At 43.3% G+C, this 27,985-nt stretch overlaps 1 protein-coding gene across 1 annotated transcript; it reads right to left on the bottom strand.

Moving 5' to 3' along the window:
* Positions 1 to 228: 228 nt before the first annotated feature.
* CYB5B (cytochrome b5 type B) lies at positions 229 to 26,299 on the bottom strand. The gene is made up of 5 exons (XM_072117370.1): positions 26,036 to 26,299; positions 5,688 to 5,816; positions 4,315 to 4,341; positions 2,375 to 2,409; positions 229 to 1,162 (listed from the first exon to the last, which is right to left on the bottom strand). Exons 1-5 carry the CDS (start codon positions 26,177 to 26,179, stop codon positions 1,072 to 1,074), a joined length of 426 nt encoding a protein of 141 aa, XP_071973471.1. The 5' UTR covers positions 26,180 to 26,299; the 3' UTR covers positions 229 to 1,071.
* Positions 26,300 to 27,985: the final 1,686 nt, after the last annotated feature.

The following is a 27,985-nucleotide window of genomic DNA, read 5'->3' on the forward strand; positions in this document are numbered from 1 at the left end:
CGGGACACAACCCTTCTACCTGGATGCTTGTGTGATAGGAAATGGGTGGAATAGGAGATATAGATATAGAGGAGAGAGACAAGTGAATAGCTAAATTCTTGAATTCCTTGATTTGAAATTGGTATGTGAATAAAATTAGGCACTAACAAGTTGTTAACTCTATTCCCCCCCCCCCAAAAAAAAAAAAAAAAAAAAAACACACACAATGTACAACAAGCAACCCACAAATTAGACACAGGAGAAGAAGTTTATTAAAATCAATGATGTCTGAAGATCATTTTTATGGCTTTTAGTGTTAATGAGATTGATGACAACCAGTTTATTAATAAAAAAGCAGAATCATTCACACACAAGGATCTGAAACACTGAACATAATGTGGTCCCCAACATGCATCCAGAGCTCATGACACTGAAAAAGGCCACTTCCCATTGACGCCTTAGCATTAGACCTTTGATACCCCAGAAATGGAGATGATGAAGATGGAGTTCCACTTGTGAACAACATTGTAAAGCACTCCATAGAAAGAACTTCCATAAAATGTCGGGGAACTTTGTAAACAACTCGCTTTATTACATACTGTTCTCTCCTCCATGAATATTGCTGGCTTCCTATTACCTGAATGAAAAGAAACATTTAAGAGACAGGGACATAGATGAGCTGCTAGGCCATACAACATGGCGGAGCTAAACTGCGGGTTGTATCCAAGGGCAACGAGCAGAAATTAGTAGATGGTACAAAACAAGGAAGGAATTTCACTGAACTTTTTATGTAGATACAAACTAGGTTGTTTCAAGTGGAACAAAGCTTAATACAAAGTATGAGGCATGCTCTGTGACACATTATTTGGATAAAAAGTCCTTTAAGAGTATCCAGAGTTTAGATAAAACCACAACACAGGCACACGGCATGGACGAGAGGTCTTTGTCAGCAACATTAAATGAGGAGGTTCCGATCAAGTTTGACCTCTGGATCTAGCAGAAAGTAGGGGAAAATCTTTTCTGTGCTTCGGATCCTGCTCATTTTCTTGTGCGTGAAGACACCGGCAGGTTATGGTTAATGGTATTTAATGTTCAGGATGAGCGGCTGTCCATCGAGTAAAAACGATACATCAAGCCGAGAATCACAACAGCCACAGTAGGGATCAGCCAATTGCTCCATGAACTGTAGGGAAAACAGGGAAAATAAAATATATCATTGTTGCACCTGAGAAGGAGACAGACCCCTCGTCTATGCCTAAAGGTCAAGCAGTACACATGCAAACAAAAAGAATCCCTGTGGCATACATGCTTCTTCAGATATGCTTCTACATATCAATGTACTTGTTTTGTTACCTAGGTCTATTTAAAGGCGCTTTCCAGGAATCTGAAATCATACTTGCTCAAGCTCCCACGTTGTTCTGATACTACCAGTTTTTGGCCAGAAATGGCTTTCCTTTAAAAGGGTTGTCCACTTTCAGCAAAAACCAAATTCATATTGGTTGTGTCCAGAAAAGTTAGTTTTTCCAGTACTCTTTCTGTATCAATATTTCCAGTATATCAATTCCTCATGTTTTCTAGATCTCCACTTACTGTCCTGCTATAAAAAGCTTTACTTCCAATGCAAAGAAATCTGTTCGCTGATCTGATGGACACGCTGCTATAGCACACAGTTTTGATTACGCCCTTTGAATTGTGTTTTTAGGTGCCAGGGTTCAGGAGGTATAGGCAACTGAAATGTGCCCCTTCCAGCCTAATCAGCCCCTTACACCCTTTGCATCTGTAGGTGAACTTGGGGAATTATGCTGTACACATTTATAACATATTTTGATAAAAGTTTATTCAGTTTCACCACTTATGGAAAAATAAGCTTTTCTGTCATTTTTCAATGAAAGTTTTTTTTTTTTTAAATATTTGTAGTCATTTATCGGCTAATGTTATAAAGAAAAAATAACAATGCAATTAACAAAACTATCCTATCAAGTTAAACTCTCATATGTCATTAAAAAAAAACTAAGTAAACCTTTTTTGATATGTAAAGCTTTCCCTAGACATTGTGATTTAAAGAAGCACATAGCAGAATATCAAACACTGACCTGGACATTCAGGCATCAATGAAGGGGTTAATGATGTCAATCAGAGCAGAGGGGGAATTCTGAGGTGGAGAGAGCTCGACTTCAACGCTACAATCTCTGTCTCCCTAACCCTCTACAACCAATTTAAACCTCACTTCAAGGTTGATTTTCTGGATGATGCCACCACACTGGGCCATCAACAAACTTGAACTGGAAGTTGTTAATGATCCTTACAACAGACCAGTAGTGTTTATAGGTCAATTTCTTCTGACAGGTTCTCTTTAAGGAAAACTTCTAAATTTATGGGTAAAAGAGGCCAATACCTGGTTGAATTTGATGATGTTGTTATCAAGACATCCTGAAAGAAAGAAAAATATGTATAATTTTTTTTTCAAACAGATTAATATTAACTGCATTTACAAGGTATTTTAACAATTTGTCGGCACTATCCAGATTTGCAGCAAATTGTACACTGCACAATGTTCAATATATTTGTCAGATCTTTAAATCTTACACTTGTTTCCTCAAACACACCTAATATTGTGTGAAGTGTGCGTATCCCCCTACGGTTGAGACGGACAATTGGGGCGTCTCATAAATTGCCATCTTTATACTGTATTTTCCACAGTAAGAGGATCAAAAGAGGTTTGGCTCAAGCAGGCTTAAAGGAAACCTACCACTTGTAGTGGCAGGTTTCCGATGGAAATACCGGGCACCAGCTCAGGGTGAGCTGGTGCCGGAGCTTATTTTAGTTAGTGTTTTAAACCGCGGTATCGCGGTTTAAAACACTTTTTAAACGCTGTAGCCGGCGCAGGCAGGTACGCGCTCGGCGCTTACCATGCACGCGGCTACATAGGAAGTGAAGGAGAGCCGCGCGCATGGTAAGCGCCGAGCGCGTACCTGCCTGCGCCGGCTACAACGTTTAAAAAGTGTTTTAAACCGCGATACCGCGGTTTAAAACACTTACTAAAATAAGCTCCGGCACCAGCTCACCCTGAGCTGGTGCCCGATATTGCCATCGGAAACCTGCCACTACAAGTGGTAGGTTTCCTTTAAAATGTAATGAAAGCCCTATTTTATGTCTTTTTTTTATGTAAAATATTTAGAGTTTGGGACTTAAGTAAATTGGGGCACACGCAATGGATTGTACTGTACACAAAGGGTTCCTAAATCAATAAAAGTTAATGCATCGCATGTCATGTGTCTCCTTGGCTAAAGAATACAAGCCCTGTCTTTGTTGCTTCTTACCACCTGCCATTGTCTAAATGGAAGCAATGTTCTTATTACTAACGGCAGTAAATGTTCAATTCCCCATGATCCAATGATGGGTACAAGAGGTCTTTGCATACAGGTGTAGTCTGTTTGTGCGCTGGCGTATGATGTTCCGGCGGCCTAAACTACGCAATCAGCAGTTTTGCGTAAAAACCATGCAAACAAGTGAACTTTTACATGGTCTAGGGAGCCCATGTCCCCTTCACGCCGCTATGCAGCCAGCGTAGAGGGGGATAATAATATTCGCAATGCCTGCTTGTTTGCAAGGCATTTCGATTTTATCAGGGATTGTACGCCAGTTTTCAGGCATAGAAGCGCTAATAAATGTTCCCCACTGACACAAATTTGCTCCATCTCTATTGTATTAATTAAGCATAGTGCAGCCCCAAGCATGTACACAGCCGGGGAGGAAGTAATCAGCCCAGGGCAGCTCCAAGGTGCGGGGGAAGGAGGAAGAGACACCATTAAGAAAACAAACAATAATTACAAGGAGTTGTAATTAGAAAAATCGGAAATTATATTTAATCCTGGTAGGGCAGGCTGCCAGTAATGTGCACAGTGTATGAAGTAGAAGGGGTGGCAAAAGTGTTACTTCATCTATTTCTAATGATTTCTGCAAGAGAAGGTGCAGAGATTTCTTCAGGACAGATCTGCCAACCAGAGGTCAGTCCCTAAGTGACCTCAGTTCTATAACATGGGTACAGAACAATACTATTCCCTCTTACATACAACAGAACCTCACAAAGAGCTGGCGTCACGTACCATGGGGGGGGGGGGGGGGTTGTATAATTGAACACAATCTCTGTGCAGCTTTTATTTTATAATCCGCATCAAAAAAATAAAAAGTGCACGTTGGCTGCAACGGTCAACAAATACAGTTTTTAATAAAGATCTACCACATAAATCTTCGTAATAAGGAAACCCATCAGTATTTCATGCTACAGGTGGGGAGTGGAGACTGCTGATAGGTCACAGGATTAGACATTCTTACCTTTTTACTCCCTTGTTTGCAGTCGTCCTGTTGAACAAAGAGAAAAAGTTAAACAAAACTATCTAAAACATAACAGTAAATTTTAGTCACGGCTAAAACAACCTGTTGAACCCAGCTCAGTTGTGCAATATTGACTCCCTTGAAAACACACACACAGACCTCTGCTCCATTCAGTCACATGAACGCACACAGACCTCTGCTCCATTCAGTCACATGAACGCACACAGACCTCTGCTCCATTCAGTCACATGAACACACACACACACACACACTCACCCCACTCTGCTCCATCCACTCACATAGACCTCTCCTCAATTCACTCACATGAACACACACAGCTGTGCTCCATCTAGTCACAGTCTCACACACATCGTCAACTGCAACTTCTCCTGGCAGCATGAACGGGTTTATAGTCCGTGCAGTGACACAAGAAGCATGCGATCAGTCACATCCTTCAATTACTCTAGATCCTGCAGTAATACTCATATTGGGTATATAAAAAAAAAAAAAAAAAAAACACAATCCCCCAATTGATTAGATCAAAAAAGTTATTTTTTTGCTCATTAATGTATACTGAAAACGGTCAGAATACTTATGACTATGTGATATTTCAGTTTCTACGTTTTAGTTTTTTTTCTGTATCCACTGTACAAGTTTATTATCATTGATTATTTCAGGGAGAAAAAAGGGAAAATTTGCATTGCTGAATACCCCAGACAGCAATGGTTGAGAGAGTCTTTTAGATTACAGGACTATAAGGCGCACCATCAATAAATGCCTGCTAAAATGTGTAGGTTCATATATAAGGCGCACTGGACTATAAGGCGCACCTAATTACAAGGATGAATGACCAGCAGGTGGCAGACCTGTGCACAGTTCAAGGCAGCTGTTGTCTGTAAGTAAGGTTCATATACAAGGCGCACCTTTGATTTCTGAGAAAATCAATGGATTTTTTGTGCGCCTTATAGTCCGAAAAATACGGTATGTCGGGAACATGGTCACCATATTGGATCAAAGGTAAGTTTCAGTACAGGTATCACAAGGCTGTATTGCCCAGCTGACCGTACCATTGACCGAAAAACAGCAGAATAGCTCCCTATGGAGAGGGGAGGGATGCTACAATTAACAAATGTGTAAGCCGACTGAACACAAAAAATAAAATCATTTAGAAAATTAACCTCCAATTGCAAAAATGCTATTTTGTTTCCCTTTGTATTTCTGTATTAAAGTGCCACAAAATAGAAAAAGAAAAAAACATTGAAAATCATCCAGGTCTATGAATAAACGTAGCACTTTAATACAGGTTAGGAAGTTCCAGAACTGCAAACCAGAATATATGTATAATAACATATGTATTATTACAATGAGCTTACCGGATGCAGATCTCCTACATAATACTGCTTCAGCATTTCCCTAGCATCAACAGAATGTCCGACATCTTCAAAGCTCTCAGTAGCATCGGCTCCAGCCTGTTCAAACAAGACTTCCTCTCCTCCTGGATGCTGCAGAAACAAGCCAAGGTAAAGTTACAAGGAAAGGGACTCAAAGGATTCATCTTTAAGAAACCTGGCGTACTGTAAGATTACTGGCATTACAAGACACTTGCTTTTTTTGCAATTTCCATCTTATGATATTGGCATTTCTCTCTCCCCACCTTTTCCATAAATCCTGACCAGATTGGGACCAGTAAGTATGAAGGGGTTGACCAGTTTACATTGTGTTCTAATTTAAATGGATTAAACTAATTTACTTTTACTAGGATTGCTCCCCCGTTGGGTTTCTAATCCACCAGTCTCTGCTGCATTTTCAGATGGGTTCTTTCTTCTGCTCTCAATGTGCCGTTATGTAAAAAGGTCGAGGAGATATCAGCACACTATAAGCACATCACTTCCAGTCATGTACCAACACAGCAGTGGGGGTAGGGGGCATTCTCTCTCTGCTGATAACAACTTTCCCAAAGTTTATTCGCATTGCAATTTAATAAACATTGCAACAATAAGTTTTTCTGACCAAACATCATCTTTCAATATGCTCTTTGTATATGGAACGGTGTCATCATCCGTGCCTGCTATTTTCTCTCCAACAATCAAGTACAATTTTTAAAGCTGCAATACCAGATACAGCCCATAGGGCACTGTTGTCACCATTTCCAACAAGATCACGACAGCGTGTATATTATACAACAGTGATTTTCAACCAGTGCGCCGTGGCACACTAGTGTGCCGCGACACATGGTCGGGTGTGCCGCGGGGAATAACACATGCACAAGCTTTGAACCTCGAGTGACAAAATGATGTCACCGAGGCCGGCGCATCATCCTGAGAGCGGAGAGACTCCCCTATTTGCCCACCGCCAAGGTATTGCCCACCAATAATGCTGACTATATGAGCTTTTGCCTGAGTATATGAACTGTTGGCACAATACTCAGCATATGAGCTGGTACTTGTAGTACTCCAGCAGTATACTGCATATAACAATGAGAAATGTAAAATGAGAAATACTATAGTCATGAGGCTGGAGTACTACAAGTACCAGCTCATATGCTGAGTATACGAGCTGGCACTTGTACTCTGGCCTCATGGCCATAGTACCCCTTTATTTTGCAGTATATGAGCCACATAATAATCAGTACCATATACTAGAAACAGGGAGAAACTGAGAACTGTTGAGGAAGAGCTTTGTGTGTGTCTTTCCACCATTCCTGCCAGGATATCCCTTTTGTGTTTATCGAAACAGGCCCAGAGTAAAATAAATGTAGAATCTATATTATTAACTATATGTATAACATGACTGTTTTAGTGTCATTTTGTGCTATTTTGGTTGGAGGTGTGCCCCAGGATTTTCTAAGTATAAAAAGTGTGCCGCGGCTCAAAAAAGGTTGAAAATCACTGGTCTACAATATACATCTTTGCAAAAGTTAGATATCCATAATTTGTAAATAAAATTACATCCAACCATTCTGCAGTTTCCCATGACCTTTAAGAAACTAAGATTTCAACACCCCAAAGGATATGCATGTCTTGCTTTGCCAAGAACTATAAGACATCTTGACGTGTTACATTAGGCTCCGAACATCAGGTTCTACCAGTTCAACCCCATTTCATTCCTAAAGTTGTTTTTGGGGCTTTTATAATGTCTCTAAATGGTTTCTTTGTTATGTAGGGGGCTTATCACTAGCTTTGAAAAAAGTACCTGACACAAAAGAGCAGAACCATCTTATACTGCACCACATGCCTACTCTCCCACTTTATTGTATTAGCTGACTGAGCAGAAATTGATGAACCAATGTAATGCTAAATTCAGGTTGTGATTATAACTCTTAGAGGGCTACAATGTATGCTCATATAGTGGGATATATATACTCTGGTTCAGCCTCTCCCCTTGAAAGGGAGGTGTCCCCCCAAGTGACATAACAGTCATACATGGATGTCATGGGGAGTTATGTACTAGGGAAACACAGAGTGTATGCTCAGTTGAAGCCATACAGTTGCACCTGTCCCCCATAGGATATTATGGCCTCCGCTAAGGCTATACGTCACATTCTTTTTACAAGTGTTTCCTGCTGGCTGTGACTTGTACTGTGCAGAAGAAGGGCAAAAAGGTTTCATCTGCCTGCCATTATTTGTCTATGGACACGTTTAGCATGTACGCCAAGAGCCATCCTTGTGTACACCCTAAACATGTGCATATGAGAGGAGATGTGAACCCAGCCCAAAAAGAATTTGTGTTCATCTCCGTATACAATCGTCGCATCTTACAGATTCTTTTATAGTCCTGGAGCTGAACTCTTAATGAAAATCGCCCCAGCATTCCAGGCTGGCCCAGGTAATTCATACACCAGACAATGTATAAATTTACATAGCAAAACCTTCTTTCCTAAATAAGTTCAGATTTGTGTCCTAATACAAGACCTGTGAATGAAGCTCCTGGGATAGAACGCAGAATGTCACATAATATCAAGAAGAAACAGAAAAGAAAATAGAATGGGGCAGGCGGGTATTTTTAAAAGGTCTCAGGACTGTCTCATTTGCAAACTTTGTGATGCTTTTAGAGTTAGAAGTGAAGATTGGATGGGTTGGCTGACAACTTATAGTGGTCATTTACACAAGTGTTTTTATCATATAATAAATTTGGCCCCATAGTGTCCAGACTTGGTAGAAAGATTTACAAAGTTTCCATATAATGCAAATTCACTATTACCTACAGGTAAAATAGAAGAATTTGTACAACTGTTTAGTCAAAAGCACCAAATAGGACCCCAGGCATTAAAACCTCATATTCAAAAATAAGCACCAATTATAAATGTCTGAGCCGAAATTCTGATGTGCAAAATCCACCAAAAGAGCTCAAAGAGCCTCCAATTAAAAAAAAGCGTTCGTGCCCAATGATAAAGAATCATGCTATATGATAGATTTGCTTAGTACTCTCTAGGGCAGTGGTTCTCAACCTGTGGGTCGGGACCCCAGCGGGGGTCGAACGACCAAAACCGGGGGTCGCCTAAAGCCATAAGAGCCGGAATTTTACTGTGTTTTTACTGCGAGTTGCATGGTTTGGGGTCACCACAGCATGAGAAACTGTATTGCAGGGTCACAGCATTAGAAAGGTTGAGAACCACTGCTCTAGGGGAACTGTATTAAAATAGCGGTTGCCAGAGCAGATCACATCACAGATAATGAGTTATTTCCTGTCACCGGCATGTGCTCGCCAGCATCCACAGTGTGAACTTATTATATAACCTGAACACACCATCTATGTGAATCATCTGCATATGAAGTCATTGTGTCCCCACTACAACCATTATTTACTATACATAAAACAAAAAGAGGAAAACATGACATATTAGATTCTACATGTGCCAAGTAGGAATATTCCAGGACTTCACAATTGCAATACTGGGTGTCACAGGGGGATAAGCTGGACCTTTTTACACTATAAGGAGTTAGACCAACATTAATTACCAGTATGAATGGAGCACAGACACAACTTCTAGCAGATGGTTGGACCACAACTATTAAACACTGAAGACCTATCCTGTGGATTATTCACATAACTACACTATCTGTTAGTTGTCATCATATTAATATTTCTCACCGTGTACAACAGTGCACCCAGCGTAAACAATCCTTCACTTCTCTAATGCATTGAAGGAAAAACGTCAGATATGTATTCACCTCTTCACACACATTAGTAAAAGCATTTACATTTTTTGACAACAGTATAAAATTAAGGTGTGGGGGGGGGGGGGGGGACATCTGCCCTCAAACACACAAAAACATAGACTTACAAAAAGCTTGTGTGGCTCTTAAAGTAGTTTCATTGCCTGAAGGAGGGAAGATATGTTGCAAGAGAAATTTACAGCATAGTTGGAAGGTGTAAAAGTCATTCTGAATGTGTGATCCCATGACCACTGGGTTACGGTTCTGAACTATACCTGTTCTGTGTATTCTCAGTGTCTCAGTTGGTGGAACAGGAAATCATTACCATAGTAAAATTAGTAAAAGCATTAGTAAAAATGTCCACATAAGAGGTTTTGTTTAAAGATCGGGGAAGGGGGTGGATTTAACTAGAACAGTTTTACCTGAGAAAACTTCTGATAAATCTCCCCTCATGTGGGCAATAATACTGCGGTAATGGCTGACCTCACTTCTACTTCAGTCATTAGCAGTTTCCTAATATACCTCCATTGTCTCAAGTACCCCGTTCAGAGAGGACAATTGGCTAAAAAAAATTAGGAAAATCTTATTCCCTGCAGCCGCTTGATCATCAATATTTACAAAATACAAACAAGAGAATTTGCTATTCCGGGGGCTAAGGCTCATTTGTATATTTCTATAAAAAAATGTTTTCTGAAGAATCCGGGATCCCTAGAACTAGTCTGTCCCATCATCCCCTAGAGCAGTGATGGCGAACCTTTTAGAGATCGAGTGCCCAAAATGAGACCCAAAAAACACTAGCTTTTCCCAAAGTGCCAACACGGCAATTTAGTCAGTAACAAACTTATTGCTAGCAGAATCCGATCCGACCCTGTCCACACATTTTCACTCCTCAGACAGGAACAATCAGCACAGGATGGGTCACAGGGTACTACTTGGACTGCCTGAGTCTACAGGAAGATGCCATGTCTGGCAAACTCTGTGCCTGGGAGACAGCCCGAGTGCCCACATAGAGGCCTCCGAGTGCCATCTGTGGCACCAGTGTTATAGGTTCGCCACCACTGCCCTAGAGGTAACGAGCATGCATAGAGGACAGTCTACCATCAGTAATCTGGTGGTAGATGTCCTTTAATGTGTTGCTGGCCCCATCATATTTGCCCCGGAATAGCAAAATCTGTTCTTTAAAAGGACATTTACCAACAGGATGAAGGAAAGTAAACCAAGCACACTTACATGGAGGTGTGTGCCCCCTTTGGCAGGACCTGTTATTTTAGCTTTTTCTCCCCTTGTTTATGCAAATGAGCCCAAAGGGCTCCATAGCTGTTAAATGAAACTGGAGCCAGTTGGGCTCATTTGCATAACTTTTTTCACAAACAAGAATATAATGTAAGCTAAAATAGGAGCAGATCCTCCAAAAGTGTGCTTTGTTTGGAATCCTTAATCTAAGTGGTAGATTTAGTTTAAGATTGGTCAGTAGGCAAGAAGATGGTATCCAAGTCTCTTCACCATTTGTCTCCTGTTTTTTTAGGAAATTGCTCAACATTCCTTTAACTGGTGGACTGAAGGAATCATTTGCCACAACATTGACTCCAAAACCTAAGGGGTCCACTGCAAATTTTCTCGCTCAGAAAGTTTTTGGGTACTTACTGCAGGAATGTTGGATTACCCTATCCCTGGCATAGGTTAAAGCCCCAGTGAATGCGTGTATGGCAGGAAAGCTTAATCATGTTGTAAAGATTAGAGGGATTTTCATATTAGCCAGATTATACACATAAATCATTTGGAAGATATCCACAAGAGTGATGATAAATTCCTGATCTTTGGAAGTCCCGACTACTGGGTCCCTAAGCAATCCATAAGGATTAAAGAGTCCACAGTGTAAAATGGAGCAGTAATGCACAGACAGGAACTGCATTTGGCTCAAGAACAGCAAATACTTAACATTTATCACTTTTCTCAGGATGCATTTATATGCGGTGCTTGCCTTATGCCACATGTGACTCAATCTGGTATGCGTTTCCATTAGAAACACGTGACCGGTAACCAGCTCTTGATCATTTTAACCCCATAACTTTGTAACCCAATTCCATTCTTGGGTTTCCGAAGTTCTTCCACAGTACGTGCGCCATTCAACCTCTTAGTTGTTGGAAAAATTATTAAAAATGCCTTTCATTGTATGGTCCAAATCCCACATCCGCTTTATTCTTTATCACAAAGATACCAAGTTTATATAGTTATCTCTATATAAAAAATTTTGTGGAGGCAGGAGAATAGCATCCACCAATAGGCATTTTAATGTTTTCGAACCCTGTAAGATAACAAGGCCCCAGGCTTCCTGTCCAATGGAAAACCTCCCACACATCCCACATGGGGAAGCAGTTCCATTTTCTTCTATTTCAGAAGCGAGAATTAGGCCCCTTCCACACGCGCACGTTCTGAGCGTGCTTTTGACGCGCAGAACTTGCATTGCACTCTGACCCATTGTAATCAATGGGCTTTTTCAGACTAGCATTTTTTTCACACACACACACGCATGGTTTTTTTTAAACGCGCGTTTAAATCTCGACATGCTCTACTTTTGCAAGTCACACGTGAAAAAGGCACCATACAAGTCTATGGAGACGCATAAAAAATGCATCACACTGAGACACTTGCAAGTGCAATGCGTTTTTCACACATCAATTGCCATAGAAAAGAGTCCTGAGTAGAGATGAGCGAACACTAAAATGCTCGGGTACTCGTTATTCGAGACGAACTTTTCCCGATGCTCGAGTGCTCATCTCGAATAACGAACCCCATTGAAGTCAATGGGAGACTCGAGCATTTTTCAAGGGGACCAAGGCTCTGCACAGGGAAGCTTGGCCAAACACCTGGGAACCTCAGAAAAGAATGGAAACACCACGGAAATGGACAGGAAACAGCAGGGGCAGCATGCATGGATGCCTCTGAGGCTGCCTAATCGCACCATTATGCCAAAATTATGGGCAACAGCATGGCCATGACAGAGTGACAGAATGAAGCTAGATAGCATCTAAAACATCCAATAATTGACCCTGACACTATAGGGGACGGCATGCAGAGGCAGCGGCAGCAGCGGCAGGCTAGAGAGTGGCATGGCGACATACCCTAAATGGACTCAGGCTTCAAACCAATGGGTGGCAGAGAGGAACCAAAGGAGGTGAGCAAGAAGCGCTCAAATAATATCGCTACATGATAAAAGTTTGCCAGTATATTTTGTGGATTACACAGCAGGGTGGCGACAAAGTTAACATGGAAGCCATGAAAACAACCCCAAATTCTGCCTGACACAGCTCGTTTGATAAGGGGACCATGTATGCTTACAGTTCATGCCAGTCGCTGCACTTGCTGCCAGTCTCCTTTCGAATAGTTTAAAATAATAATAACCCTCATCCATAAAGCTCTGTATAATGCTGCACCCCCCTACCTCTCCTCTCTTATCTCAGTCTATCGCCCAACCCGTGCTCTTAGATCCGCCAGTGATCTTAGATTAACCTCTACCCTAGTGCGGACCTCCCACTCGCGTCTCCAAGACTTCTCTAGAGCTGCACCAATTCTATGGAATGCTCTGCCCCGGACTATCAGACTAATACCTAACCTCCAAAGTTTCAAACGTGCTCTTAAAACCCATTTCTTTAGGCAAGCCTATAACACTCATTAACTGCATGAAGTTTTAACTCTTCTACTAACCCGTCCTGTGTCGTCCTCCCATCTGTTATCCAGCAACCAACAGGCACCAGACTTCTCTGCAGTCCCATTCACCCTGGACCTGGTATATAAGATGACGGCTGAGTGTTTCAAGCGACAGCAATTCCATTTATTATATTTTTTTCTATTCCCTAAGAAGAATGGCTTGACCATTAAATATTCTTTTACCTCGTGTTACCCCATCATCTTCATAAACCGTAAGCTCTGGCGAGCAGGGACCTCACTCCTGTTGTTCCATACAAATGTTGTGCTCTGTTACATTACATTTGTATTTGTTTCCTATGATTTGTAAAGCGCTGCAGAATATGATGACGCTATATAAATAAAGATTATTATTATTATGGAGGCAGTGAACTAGTAGTAGATTAAAGGTGCTGCAACTATGTTAGTTGGATCTTGTGATGGAGCTGGCGCTCTGCAGCCAGGCGAGCTTTCGCCAATCCAAGCCCCTGTTTCTAGGCTACTCCCCAAACAGCACTTCTAAGAACCTTTTGTATAAGATCAAGTGTAGTAGCGTTCTTATAAGTTTAGGATATGCCGGGTGAGGGGAATGTAAACAGATGCGCAAGAAGCGCTGAAATAATATCCCTAAATGGTAAAAGTTTGCCAGTATATTTTGTGGATTACACAGCAGGGTGGCGACAAAGTTAACAACTTTGATGTGGAATGCCCTGTAATAGCTCTTGGGCGGTGTGCCTTTTGTCGCCTAGGCTCAGCAGTTTGAGCACCGCCTGCTGTCGCTTAGCGACGGCACTGCTGCTGTGCCTAGAGCTACCGACTGATGGCGCCGTGCCCACGGATGGTAGTTCGGAGGAGGAGGTGGAGGAGGGGTGGGAGGAGGAGGAGGCATAGTAGGCCTGAAACACCTGGACCGAGGTAGGCCCCGCAATCCTCGGCGTCGGCAGTATATGAGCAGCCCCAGGGTCAGACTCGGTCCCAGCCTCCACCAAGTTAACCCAATGTGCCGTCAGCGATATATAGTGGCCCTGCCCGGCAGCACTCGTCCACGTGTCCGTGGTCAGGTGGACCTTGTCAGAAACGGCGTTGGTCAGGGCACGGATGATGTTGTCTGACACGTGCTGGTGCAGGGCTGGGACGGCACATCGGGAAAAGTAGTGGCGGCTGGGGACCGAATACCGAGGGGCGGCCGCCGCCATGAGGTTGCGAAAGGCCTCGGTCTCTACTAGCCTATAGGGCAGCATCTCCAGGCTAAGCAATCTGGAGATGTGCACATTAAGGGCTTGGGCGTGCGGGTGGGTTGCACTATATTTGCGTTTCCGCTCCAGCGTCTGGGGTATGGAGAGCTGAACGCTGGTGGATGCTGTGGAGGATCGTGGAGGCGACGATGGGGTTTTTGTGCCAGGGTCCTGGGCAGGGGGCTGACTAGCAGCTGACACAGGGGAAGGAGCAGTGGTGTGCACGGCCGGAGGTGAACGGGCTTGTTGCCACTGAGTGGGGTGCTTAGCATTCATATGCCTGCGCATACTGGTGGTAGTTAAGCTAGTAGTGGTGGAACCCCTGCTGAGCCTGGTTTGGCAAATGTTGCACACCACAGTCCGTCGGTCATCCGGTGTTTCCTTAAAGAACCTCCACACTTCTGAAGATCTAGCCCTCGCCGCAAGAGCCCTCACCACGGGAGCTTCACTAGTTGACAGTGGCGCTGATGCACCAGCTCTGGCCCTGCCTCTCCGTCTGGCCCCACCACTGCCTCTTCCAACCTGTTCAGGTCGAGGACTCTCCTCCGTCTCAGAAGCACTGTGTTCACCCGGCCTCTCAACCCAGCTTGGGTCTGTCACCTCATCATCCTCCGATCCCTCAGTCTGCTCCCCCCTCGGACTTCCTGCCCTGACAACAACTTCCCCACTGTCTGACAACCGTGTCTCCTCATCGTCGGACACCTCTTTACACACTTCCACTACGTCAAGAAGGTCATCATCACCCACAGACTGTGACTGGTGGAAAACCTGGGCATCGGAAAATTGCTCAGCAGCAACCGGACAAGTGGTTTGTGACTGTGGGAAGGGTCCAGAAAACAGTTCCTCAGAGTATGCCGGTTCAAATGGCAAATTTTCCTGGGAGGGGGCAGACTGGGGGGGAGGAGGCTGAGGTGCAGGAGCTGGAGGAGTGGGGATTTCGGTGACATGGGTGGACTGCGTGGAAGACTGACTGGTGGTGGACAAATTGCTCGAAGCATTGTCAGCAATCCACGACATCACCTGTTCGCACTGTTCTGGCCTCAACAGTGCTCTACCACGAGTCCCAGTAACTTCAGACATGAACCTAGGGAGTGTAGCTCTGCGGCGTTCCCCTGCTCCCTCATCAGCAGGTGGTGTCTCACCCCGCCCAGGACCACGGCCTCTGACCCCTGCAGTAGTTGGACGCCCACGTCCCCGCCCTCGTCCTCTACCCCTAGCCCTCGGGTTAAACATTTTTAAAATGAGAGTTATAACTTTTTTTTTTTTACTTCTTTTTGTTTTTTTTTGTGTTTTTTTGTGTTTTTTGTTTTTTTTTGAGTTTTTAAAACCAAACAATCCTATCCTATTGCTATGGCTATTTTCTAGCCAAGTATCAAAGGAAGCACACTACTATGCCAGATGAGATGACACTGAGTTAGTGCCTAATAGAAATCCAACCCCTACTGAATTTTCCCACTTCGGCCTTTGCTATGGATATGTGCGCCACTAAGCGCAGAACACAGCGGTCGCAAGTCTCACTACAAATTGCTCAGAATTGGCAAGTACATGCACTGCAGAAACTACAGCCACCAGCAGATCAACCAGAAATCAAATATATAGAACGCTACTGTAGGCTTCAAGAAGCTGTTTGTATTCTCCTATGGCTATTTTCTAGCCAAGTATCAAAGGAAGCACACTACTATGCCAGATGAGATGACACTGAGTTATTGCCTAATAGAAATCCAACCCCTACTGAATTTTGCCACTTCGGCCTTTGCTATGGATATGTGCGTCACTAAGCGCAGAACACAGCGGTCGCAAGTCTCACTACAAATTGCTCAGAATTGGCAAGTACATGCACTGCAGAAACTACAGCCACCAGCAGATCAACCAGAAATCAAATATATAGAACGCTACTGTAGGCTTCAAGAAGCTGTTTGTATTCTCCTATGGCTATTTTCTAGCCAAGTATCAAAGGAAGCACACTACTATGCCAGATGAGATGACACTGAGTTATTGCCTAATAGAAATCCAACCCCTACTGAATTTTCCCACTTCGGTCTTTGCTATGGATATGTGTGCCACTAAGAGCTAAACACAACGGTAGCAAGTCCCCCTGCTAATTCCTCACAAAATGGTAATAGATGCAAATTAAAATAAAAAAAGTAGAACGTTATTGTAGCCCTAAGAAGGGCTGTTGGGTTCTTTGAGAATCACTCCTGCCTAACAGTAAGCTAATAGAACACCCTAACGCTTTCCCTGACCAGCAGCAGCTCTCTCCCTAGCGGCATCCAGACACAGAATGATCCGAGCAGCGCGGGCAGCGGCTAGTCTATCCCAGGGTCACCTGATCTGGCCAGCCAACCACTGCTATCGACGTGTAAGGGTACCACGTCATGCTGGGTGGAGTGCAGAGTCTCCTGGCTTGTGATTGGCTCTGTTTCTGGCCGCCAAAAAGCAAAACGGCGGGAGCTGCCATTTTCTCGAGCGGGCGAAGTATTCGTCCGAGTAACGAGCAGTTTCGAGTACCCTAATGCTCGACCGAGCATCAAGCTCGGACGAGCATGTTCGCTCATCTCTAGTCCTGAGTCCTTTTAACGCACATTATCTGCACATGAAAAACGCATTGAAAATGCACGTAAAAAACTGAGGCACTGAACAAACTGACTGAAAACTGATTGAACTCCGATGCAAAATGACAGTTTTTCACTGACCAAATCCTGATCGCACCCTGATCAGACTCTGACGTGATCTGCAACGCAAATGTGGAAGGGGCCCGGGTCCTTAGGCCTTACTTTCACTTTGTCTGAGAATAACCTAAATTCTGAAGGTCGATGGAAGTTCTTCTCCGAGTCTCTGCTCATAAGTCGGCATCATTTGTTAATTGCAGACAGGCTGTGGCGCTCTCTTAAGACATATGTCTTATATAGAAGTACTGACCTTTATGGCATTATCCCCATGAAGACTTTGTAAAGTTATTTCAACACAAGCATGGCGGCAAATAGATTGGCGGTATAAATATAAATGTACACCACACCCCAATAATAAGTTGGTTCAGACTCAAAGCTGAGACCTCAGAGCGTGCGGGGCTTGGTTTTATCGACTCATCTCATTTACTGATGTCATAAGATGTCAGTTGCGCACACACACAATTTACAACTGTGTGAATGTTACACATGGGGAAGGGAATGACAAACTTTTCACCCTGATGACAAGTAGTAGTTCGCCCTCCCTTAAGGCAGTTTACTATGCTATGGGTGAAACATGTGCTATATTAGGAATAAGATTTTGAAAAAAGCCGACAGGTACACAGCACCCCCATGTGACACTCGCAGGTAACATCAACCCATGTTTAATAAAAGAACTATGGAGCATTAACACATCAATAGCAAAGACAAATATAGGCAATACTATACATTAAAGTAGATGGGGGGGGGGGTAGACTAAAAGAAAAAGACCCAAAAACAGTGGAAGTTGGGAGAATTTGTTACGGTAAAATTAGGCAAATCTGAGCCAAGTATAGGTAAACAAATAAGAAAATGTATTTTAAAAAAACAAAACGTAAATCGGAGAAAATAATTAACTCACTCATCAGCTCCATTCCTCTGCCACGTTACTCTTAAAGGGTCAAGGTCACCAGATTTCACCCCAATAAACCACCCTCGGGAAGGCTATGAAATGTCCTAACTGCCATTCCCTATTTTATGTTAAAAATTGCCTATATGTAAAAAAAAACCAAACAAACTCAAAAGCCACATGCAAAGGAGAAGAAAAGAGTCATATTTTGTCTGAGATGAGTAACATTTACAGCCCTATTGAGCTCTATATTAACTACAGAACGGGATATACAATCAGTTAAAGAAATATGCAGAAACTGCATATTTATCTGTAGGCAACATCTCTAATATATCATTTAACTCCGTTCATCTTTGCTTTTGTACCTCACTGAACCACAAGCATGATGTGACCTGATATGACACAAAAAGTATTCTAGGCATCTAATGTGACTGCTCTCCCACTGCAGCGTGTAAAAGTAACTCATCTCAGACAAAATGAGTTCATCGCATCACACTCGCAAGTGTGGAACCGGCCTAACAGTGGTAAGATGGCTGCTGTTCGGGCCACAGTCTCAGCAGGAGAGTTGTCCCGCCTACAGACGCTGTCGGCTTGCTGCTCTGGCATCACTGCCTTGCTGGGCAACCCTCCTGCTGCAAGCGCTTCATGAATAGCGGCCATCTTGCCTCCGTTTGTGAAGTCGGTTAGTTAGGCAGCAAAGCCAGAGCTCCCACCCACACTAAATTTATAGTGGATTTAAACACTAGCATACCGCCCAACTTTTGGGCTAAAGAAAAAAGGGACAGAAAGGGCCTGCTATTTCCGTAAACTACGTCCCATTCCCCCCCCCCCCCACACACACACACACAAAAAAACATATCGACCTTAACCCCTTCCCAATATTTGACCGATATTTGCAGTACTATTTACGCCAAGCTTCTGGCACCATAAGCTGTGGGTGTCGGCTGTATATAATAAATTCCTCTGATTGTATCAACCCCTTACACGCCACAGCCACATTTGACCGCGCATGTAAGGGGCATCTCAACTTTATTAAGTTTAATTTGCTTATTAAAGTTTTTTTTAATAAAAATAATAAAATAAAGTAAAGTAGAAGTACCCTAAATGCAAACAATCCCTATACAAGTCTATTTGTATCGCCGCGCCTGTAATAGTCTGTAGAATAACTCAAACATTATTGGACCCGCCCGGTGAATGCCAAAAAACAAACCCCGAAAATCTCCCCAAAAATTTATATTTTTCATAAGATCCCTTCACAAATGTTCCAAAATGTGATCAGAAAAAGTTAACATGTAAAAAACTAATCCCTAAACCAGCTCTGTCAACCAAAATTTAAGTCATGTCTCCAAAGATATTTTTTTTTCCTAGTAAAATTGTAAAAAAAAAAAAAATAAATAAAAAATAAAAATAATAATCATAGTGATCTATAGAATAAGTTATAGGGCCCTCAAAATATACATAAAGGAAACCAAAATTGACAATTTACCTATCCTCCATACATTCAAGCGTTCATAAAATCTCATCAATAAGCTGCAGACCTACTAACATGAAGTATTTGCAAAGTGCATCTAATGTCGCAGAAACTAAACCCTTATATTTCCAAAAAAATAAAGATTGTACAGCTAATAAAAAGTGCATAATCTTCTCCGAAATGGCACAGCTTTCCTTTTATGCATCCGATTTTGATTTAACCCCTGAAAAACAATTTAAGGCTTACCAAACTTCATAAAAGTTGTTTTACATACATTGAGGGGTGTAGTTTCTATAATCTACGGGGGTTTACTTTTATTTAGGCCTCTCAGAAGGTACTTAAAATCTGAGGAGGTCCCTGAGGATGCATGAAAAAAAAAAAAACATATCCACATAAAGAAAACAATTCGTGAATGTTAGTTACCGTATATTCAGGCGTATAAGACGACTTTTGAAGACTGAACAATCTTCAGTCTGGTCTGGGCTCGTCTTATTCGCGCTGCATGGAGAGGGCTCACGGGCTGAGCCCTCTCCATTGCCGGTAAGTCTTTGCTGCATATTGCTGCAAAGGCTTACCAGTAACACCCGCGATCGGTGCTAGCACCGATCGCGGGTGTTTTCACAGCGATGGCTGCCGGCAACCTCAAAAAGATAGCGGCGCATGTGACGTCATGATGACGCCATCGGGAGCGGCGATCCGTCTCCACGGTAGCCTCGGGTCTTCCGAAGACCCGAGGCTATTTCGTTTTAACCCCTTCATTACAATCTGCTGATAGCACATTGTAATGAATGAGGAGGAAAATCCCCATATACTGCCATACTGTAGTATGGCAGTATATGATAGGATCGATCAGACAACCTAGGGTTAAAGTACCCTAGGGAGTCTGAAAATTAGTATAAATTAAAAAAAAAGTAAAAAAAAAAAAAATTATAATAAAAAAGCCTAAAATTTCATATCACCCCCCTTTCCCTAGAACTGACATAAATATAAATAAACAGCAAAAATCATAAACACATCAGGTATTGCCGCATCCGAAAATGCCCGATCTATCAAAATATGATAACGGTTTTTCAATGCGTTTAACCCCGTAACAGAAAATAGCGCCCAAAGTCGAAAATGGCACTTTTTTGCCATTTTGAAAAATATTTTAAAAAATATATAAAAAGTGATCAAAAGGTCGTACAGTCTTAAAAATTATATCATTGAAAATATTATCAAATTTCGCAAAAAATGACACGACCCACAGCTCCGTACACCAAAGTATAAAAAAGTTATTAGCGCCAGAAGTTGGCAAAATCAAAAAAATAATTTTTGTACAGGAGGTTTTCATTTTTGTAAATCTATGAAAACATTATAAAACCTATACAAATTTGGTATGCCCTTAAACGTACCGACCCAAAGAATAAAGAAGACATGTCATTTGGGAAAAGACGTAATATCCAAGCCCACAAGAAAATGGCGCAAATGCGTTTTTTTTTACCATTTTCATTGCATTTGGAATTTTTTTCCTGCTTCTGAGTACATGGCATGGAATATTTAATAAAATAAAAATTTAAGGTACAGTATGGTAACATTTACAGTAAAATGGACGATGGTAATGTTGTTGTTGTATGCCTTATGTTTATGAGTGACAGTTTTCCTGCTATATACCTGCATGTCATAAGAATTTAAATTAAAAAAAAGGACCATGTTAAATTCAAATCTGTTTTTTTTTAAATTTTTACCGGTGTTTTGTATGCATTGGAAAAGGGGTAGTCTTATACGGCGAATATATCTTAAACTCTATATTTTAACAGGAAAGTAGGGGGGTCGTCTTATACGCCGGAATATACGGTAAGTTTTTTTTTGCTGTTATGACTAGGTGTTGAAAAAGTAGAACATTTTGAATTTAGAAAATTGAGAATTTTTCCAAATTTTTACCAAATATGTGATTTTCTCATAAATAAATGATTCAGGCGCCATTCTCTCCAATCTTCTTTATCACCCAAGAAATCCAGGATCAGAGCAGGGAACGTATTTGCTACATCTCAAGTCAATGTCAGAGAGAAAGCATCCACTGCCAAGGGTCAGTCGCCTTTGTTTAGGCTGCAGAAGGTCCCCACTCTCTGAGAAAGTCTGCGCTCACGTTTTCCTTTCCTTTGACATGAGCTGGTGAGAAGGAAAGAATATGTTCTTCTGCTAAGGAGAGAATTGTTATGGACATTAAAGGCCATCTACCACCAGGATGCATGACTGTATGCAAATGAGCATGAGAGGCTCCGGCACTATAGGTGTTAATGGAGCCTCGAGCCCTTCTTCTTTCTCTGTGTTCGATCTCTTGCTCAATAGGGCAGCTGAGACTGCAGCACACACTCTGATTCTTCTGCCACTATTTACCCCAAGCAAGTAACACGTCAGCTTATCATATGATGAAAGAAAATTTTCACGACACACTGCATTCCCTGTGGAGTCTTTTTTTTACTGCCACCGTGGGCTCATTCCGGCGCAAACACATACGCGGCACACCGAGCAACCGCCGGCCTACAGCTGCCTGGTGTTCTTTTCTTCCTCTGGCACCAGAATCTCTGCATCACCCGCCCTTCACAGACCACCTGGACTTCCAGGAACCCCAGACCCAACCAGCTAACATCTACTCCGGTCTCCTGCAGGGCAGGAAACCATGGAGGCACGTCCCTGATGAGAGGAGGCACGTCCCTCTCTTGGTGGGGGCTGTCGTGGCGATGGGAAAAAATGTAAGTTACAGGAGTCTAAATCTGAGTGGTGTAAGCTGCTATACACTTGAATGAATGGTCTTCAAGGTCAGTTAATTATTGTTTTATAGACACTCCCTGAACGCACTGGTTCTGGGAGGTGCAGGCAGAGAGTTAGAGTTGTCCACACAACCTCCGCTATGGCACAACACCTGCCCACCATATTGAACAGCAGTAAGTCCCCTTTCACTAGCCTCAGTGAAACAGAGCCTTATCAGCACGGCAGTCTACAGTCAACTCTCGTTTGATACAAGCCCAGTGCATAACAAAGTTACGCTATATACAGTTTAACAGAGTAGATTATAAGTGTTTAACTACAAGAAAAAGCAATTCTATTACCTTATGCTGAACTAATGGAGGAAGAGGTTAGTCTACACGTGAATATCCTTCCCGCTCTTGTTGTGATGGGAATATACTTCCCCCTGGCAAAGACAATGGGCCAAAGGGGTTATTTTCTTACATAGAAGTAGACACACCCCATTCACACCACCTAGGTGGCTCTAGAGAACATCCCACCTTGTATCAGATCAAGACCTTGCACGAGTTCTAGCTTCTCAATGGGAAGTCATAGGATCAGGGTTCTGGTCTCATTGGATACAGCTGAATCTCTGGATTCCGTTGAGGCCAAATATGACGCACATCCCACGTTCCCAAAGAGTTCTGTATATATCAGTTTCCAAGGCCAGCAGAGCAAGCAGAGACCCAGGTATGTGTTCACCTTGCTGTGCTGATTCCAGTTGTTGCTTCTCATTGAGCCATCTGGGTTCACTTTTAGATCATGTAAAATAGTGATTTTACTCCAAGCAAATAAAATCTTAAATTGAAAATGTTCTCATATGAATAAAGCAAATAAAAAAATTGTTTTCTAATTATTGCAATGCAACCATTTTTTTATCACTGTACATGTCCATGACACCAAACCTTTTATGTACTTTTTTTTAGAAGCAGTCTTCGGTTACTTGACAATTATTTTATGCAGCAGGTACACTTTTCCTTTAAGGATATTTGGAATGAACAGGGAGAGCAGGAATGTGGAATTGGTGCCATGGGGGGGGAGGATGGTGGGAGTGTTTGTTTTTCGTGTTGTAAATGGAAAATGTGATGACGAAATTTAAATAAATATGATCTGATTTATAATAAAATAAAATTAAAAAAGAAAAAAAATGGAGAATGGAGATAGGGAGAATGGCTGCCAATCGGCTTCTCTGTAACACTGCTTTCATCAAATGCCAAAAGGCCAAAGACTTGCAGCGACATGTGAGGGAGCAGCTACCTTTGATCCCACCAGTCATATACAGGAATTATTTTTTTCTGGGGAATGGGGGAGGATTATAAACAAGCAGCACATAAGGGCGCATTTGGTTATCACTCAAATAAACAGTATCTGCTGAACAAACACTGAAAATGCTAAATATCCTCAGCCCGCTATATGGGAAAAAATATAATGGGCCCATTTGTGGCAAGGGGTTAACCGATAAGGGAGGAGAAAACTCTCTGCCATATAGTAGCTAGACATTTAGCGTACTTTCCCTGTGCTAAACCTACAGTGCTCTGAGACATTTGGACTCCACAGTCCCAACCACAGTAACTGCTGTAATAGCCAACCAGAAGCATGCTACACCTCTCACTCAGAGGAGGGGCTGTGAAGTAGCTCAGTGGATAGAACAGCCAACAGCAGTATGAGGCAGGTCCTTAGTACACCAAGATCAGCTACAACCTTAAAATACATATCAGCAGTCCTGCTGCACTTTTATCATGATCAAAACTGTCGACTGAACATCTAGTTGAACATTGTGCTACTGATACATATGGTGAAAATACTTGTCTTGAACTTGCAGCTGTGAAGATCCACTGTAGATAACATTAGCTTTTAAATTAAAGAGAATTTTCTCTTTGACAAGATTCATGAATACTCAAATGTAAATCCCTCTGGCAAATTATGCAGGGGATTTTTACCTTCTTAATTGTAGAAGAGCAATTATCTGATGTGTCATGTCTTCCTTAAAGAGGTTTTCCAAGAAAATGAATAAATAAAAGAATTCCCAGAGGGATGGGGTGGGAACAGCGCCGCTCTAGACCCAGGGGAAGGCAAGGATTTTTTTTTTTTTCTGCTGGAAAATCAGCTCCTATAAATGTAGAGGAACAGTCTCTTCTTCACTTCGATGGAAGACAGATGTATAAAAGTGTTGTGGCACATCTTGCCCTAGTTTCAGTGATGGGTGTTCCACTAATGTCTCTACCCATAGGATTAGAGCCACCATTTTCCTAAAAAAGACTTATCTATGTCCTCTGTTCCAGTCATGGAGGTGGGAAGTTGCGGTATAACATCAAGCTAGCAGTCTAAGCTGAAGAGATGCGCCACTGTCCTTCAGTGTTCTGTTTATTTACAGAGGTACACATGGCCATCTGTGGTCAGACGGGAGCGCCTGCACGGGCATATGGCAGTCATGGAGAGCAGCATGGGACAACGAGAGCGCAGGTATTGGTATTGATAGTTTGTTTGTTTTTTACAGGCCCCCTCTCCCAGGGCAGATATATTTTATATCTGGCCTGCATCACACTCAGTCCTGAGGGAGTGGCTAAGGATATAGAAGAGTCAAGCCTCTCTCACCTCCTCCTTAGGAATTCTCTGCACCCGGGTTAGTGGTGTGAGGGGGTAGCTTGACTGTATACTGCAGCTCCCCGCCTCCATGACTGAAACAGAGGAACCAATTTAAAGGGAACCTACCACCACGAATCTACCTATAAAGGTAGATCGGGTGGTAGGTGGATGTATGGGACGTGAGGATAGCTCTTTTTAGAGCTAATCCTCACGTCCCCGCTAGCGTAGTATAAACTTTATTGCCCTAATATGTTAATTTAATTAAGCGGCTACCGGGGCGTGGAGTAGCCGTACACGAGGCTACACGGCGCGGCTACTCCACGCCCCAGTAGCTGCTTTCCCCCGCCTACCTTGTGATCTTCGGCGCGCAGCTCCTGGCAGCTGCGCGCCCTCGTCCGAGAAGCCGGAGTTCTGCGCATGCGCAGTAACTCCGGCCTCGTTCCCGAGATCGCGCATCTTGACCGGAGTTACTGCGCATGCGCAGAACTCCGGCTTCTCGGACGAGGGCGCGCAGCTGCCAGGAGCTGCGCGCCGAAGATCACAGGGTAGGCGGGGGAAAGCAGCTACTGGGGCGTGGAGTAGCCGCGCCGTGTAGCCTCGTGTCCGGCTACTCCACGCCCCGGTAGCCGCTTAATTAAATTAACATATTAGGGCAATAAAGTTTATACTACGCTAGCGGGGACGTGAGGATTAGCTCTAAAAAGAGCTATTCTCACGTCCCATACATCCACCTACCACCCGATCTACCTTTATAGGTAGATTCGTGGTGGTAGGTGCCCTTTAAGTCTTTGTTAGAACAATGTTGGCTATATACAAAAAAGTGGAGTCCTGCACCACAAGTGATGTTGTATTTAGGCCATAGACACTATAATAAGACATATGAGAATATGTATTATGAGAATATAAGAACAATGCTGGCTGTAATCCCATAGATAGAGGCATCAGTTGGGGGGAGATACTGGTCACAGGTTTTCTTTAAAAACTGGTCAAGCAATGTGTGAACCCAACTAAATACCACAGCAATTCAGGGGTCAGTACACATTACATAGCAGCACAGTGCCTTAGGTCTGGATATCTGTGGATGACCACTGCCCAGTCCTCGGGCATTCCCTTCATGTGACAGGACGTCCGGCATAACCCCCATGGCATGAATCCGCAGCCCCTACTGACCCCGTACTATATCTATGGAAAGCATACACATCACAGGCCACTGCGCAGCACGATCAGCAATGGCAATCATATACAACTTGTCCAGACACAAGCCTCACCTCCTCCACAAAGCGTGTGATATCGTAGACGCGGCCATGGATCACCAGCCACAGCTCCTTCTGACTGTTCCTTTTCCTCACATCTTCCAGGGTGTAGTAAGTGACCTGAGACTCCTCACCGGAGCTGCCTTCACCGTTCGCCATTGCCAGAGTGTAGAACGCGTTACGTAACTCGACGCACTATGATCTCTGCCAGCTTCCGTACAGGAACACCTTACAACTCGGCTCATGGACACAGCGGAGATCTCCAAGGTGACGACCAATCACATCAAAAAGGGCGGGACAAGTAAGAGACAGCTGAGCAATCACAGGCGTCGGTGCCTTCAGACCACTGACGAATTAGAATATACGTCAAAAAGCGCAGCGCTCCAAACAGCCATTATTGAGATGGGCAAAACCCTGATGACTGAAAAGCTATATCAAAGATTAGGGCTCTGCGTACATAACATGTTGTACAGATTTATACTGCTCAGTAATAATTCTTCTACCTGGTGTGAGGTCTACTACTTGGCAGTGCTTGCACAATCACATCCATGGAAGTGCACAGAAATCATGGTGACCCCTCCCAAAAAAGAGAAATATATATTCAGATCTTATAGGACTAATAAATATATGTATATATTTGTACTAACTATGTATTCCGTCTCTGCGGGGAGGTCAGCCATATGGTCACCAAATTGAATGTTCCTCACCCCTCCCCTCTCCATAGTGAAATGATTGGCTGCACTGCAAATCCTGGAATGAATAGGACCTGTCCTATATGTTGTGGCCTGGCCGCACAGCTCATACGAGGTGTGGCAGGACATGGTTTGCTCACAGCCCATGCAATATGCACATCTGTGGTAGCCGTGAGCTAGCTGGCATTTTTGGGGCTAGCTCACAGCTGCCATATATGGATGTGTGCATGGAGCCAAATGTGACTTCTGGAGCTGTATATATGCTATGGACTCAGCTCCTTGTGCTGTCTTTATAGTATGATCTTGACAGGGGTAGGATTCAAATATATACAATAGTCTCCCTGCTTTGGTCCATCTTGTACCGTGGCACACCAAAAAGTTTTCCTTCCTATTCACGCCATTGAATATCCAATCCGATATAGCTTGATGTATCAGCATTTAATAGGATTCTGTCAGCAGGATTTCATATATCAAGTTAACGGCAGCAGCAGGTCCGATTATACACAAAAAAAACGTGCAACATCCCCCACCGGGGCCTAGCCGTTTCTTGGGGCCTGGAGACAGCCTGGGCCCGCAGTACCTGAGTGGCTGGCGGTTGCGGCCTAAGCACGCTTGTGTCACGGTGCTTGGTATGGGGAACCGGAGGGCTGTCCTACAGCCTGGCAGGTCTCCAGCAGGGTGGTGTTGGCAAGAAATGATGAGGGAGAGACTGCTATAGCAGATCTCCCTGGGGCAACCCTTTGGTGTCTAGAGTATGAGTCTCTGTGTGGTGGACAGGGTGCCCGTGATGGTGACAGCCGGAGTAGCAGGGACCAGACGGAGGCAGAGGTTGAACAGAAACACTTACAGTTCTTTATTGGAACCGACAGGAACATCAGCAACGTGCCTTTAACAAGATGGTGGAGTGCTGAAGAGGTACTTGGAGAGAGCCACAGGATGTAGATCACCAGCCTGGATGCAATGGCAGGCTGGGAGGTAGCTGTGTCCTAGTAGGAAGCTTCAGCTTTATCCTGGATATCTTCAGGTATCACCCTTGATGGTAGGATGATACCCCTTTCCTCACTCACTAGCTATTAGCTCCACTTCAGGCAGGGGCTAGGCTCTTCCTGCTCTGGTCTGGTGTGCTAGCTGTACAGACTCCGAAGAGTCTGTACTGGAGAGACTCCAGTCTCCTTCTGAGCTACTGCTCAGCTAACTGCTCTCTAGAATATTCTTGGTCAGGGGTTTTATTATCTCCCCTTGGTCAGGTGGTGGCTGCTCCTCCAATTACCTC

Source organism: Engystomops pustulosus, chromosome 7 (assembly GCF_040894005.1).
Source record: "Engystomops pustulosus chromosome 7, aEngPut4.maternal, whole genome shotgun sequence".
In the NCBI taxonomy this organism is placed as follows: domain Eukaryota; kingdom Metazoa; phylum Chordata; class Amphibia; order Anura; family Leptodactylidae; genus Engystomops; species Engystomops pustulosus.

Bases quoted from the DNA above. Each gene is read 5' to 3' on its own strand.
- CYB5B (XM_072117370.1), bottom strand. From the start codon at position 26,179: ATGGCGAACGGTGAAGGCAGCTCCGGTGAGGAGTCTCAGGTCACTTAC. The intron at 5,817-26,035 runs GTGAGGCTTGTG...TTGTTTCTGCAG, and splicing joins TCACACGCTTTGTGGAGGAG to CATCCAGGAGGAGAGGAAGT. The intron at 4,342-5,687 runs GTAAGCTCATTG...TTTGTTCAACAG, and splicing joins ATGTAGGAGATCTGCATCCG to GACGACTGCAAACAAGGGAG.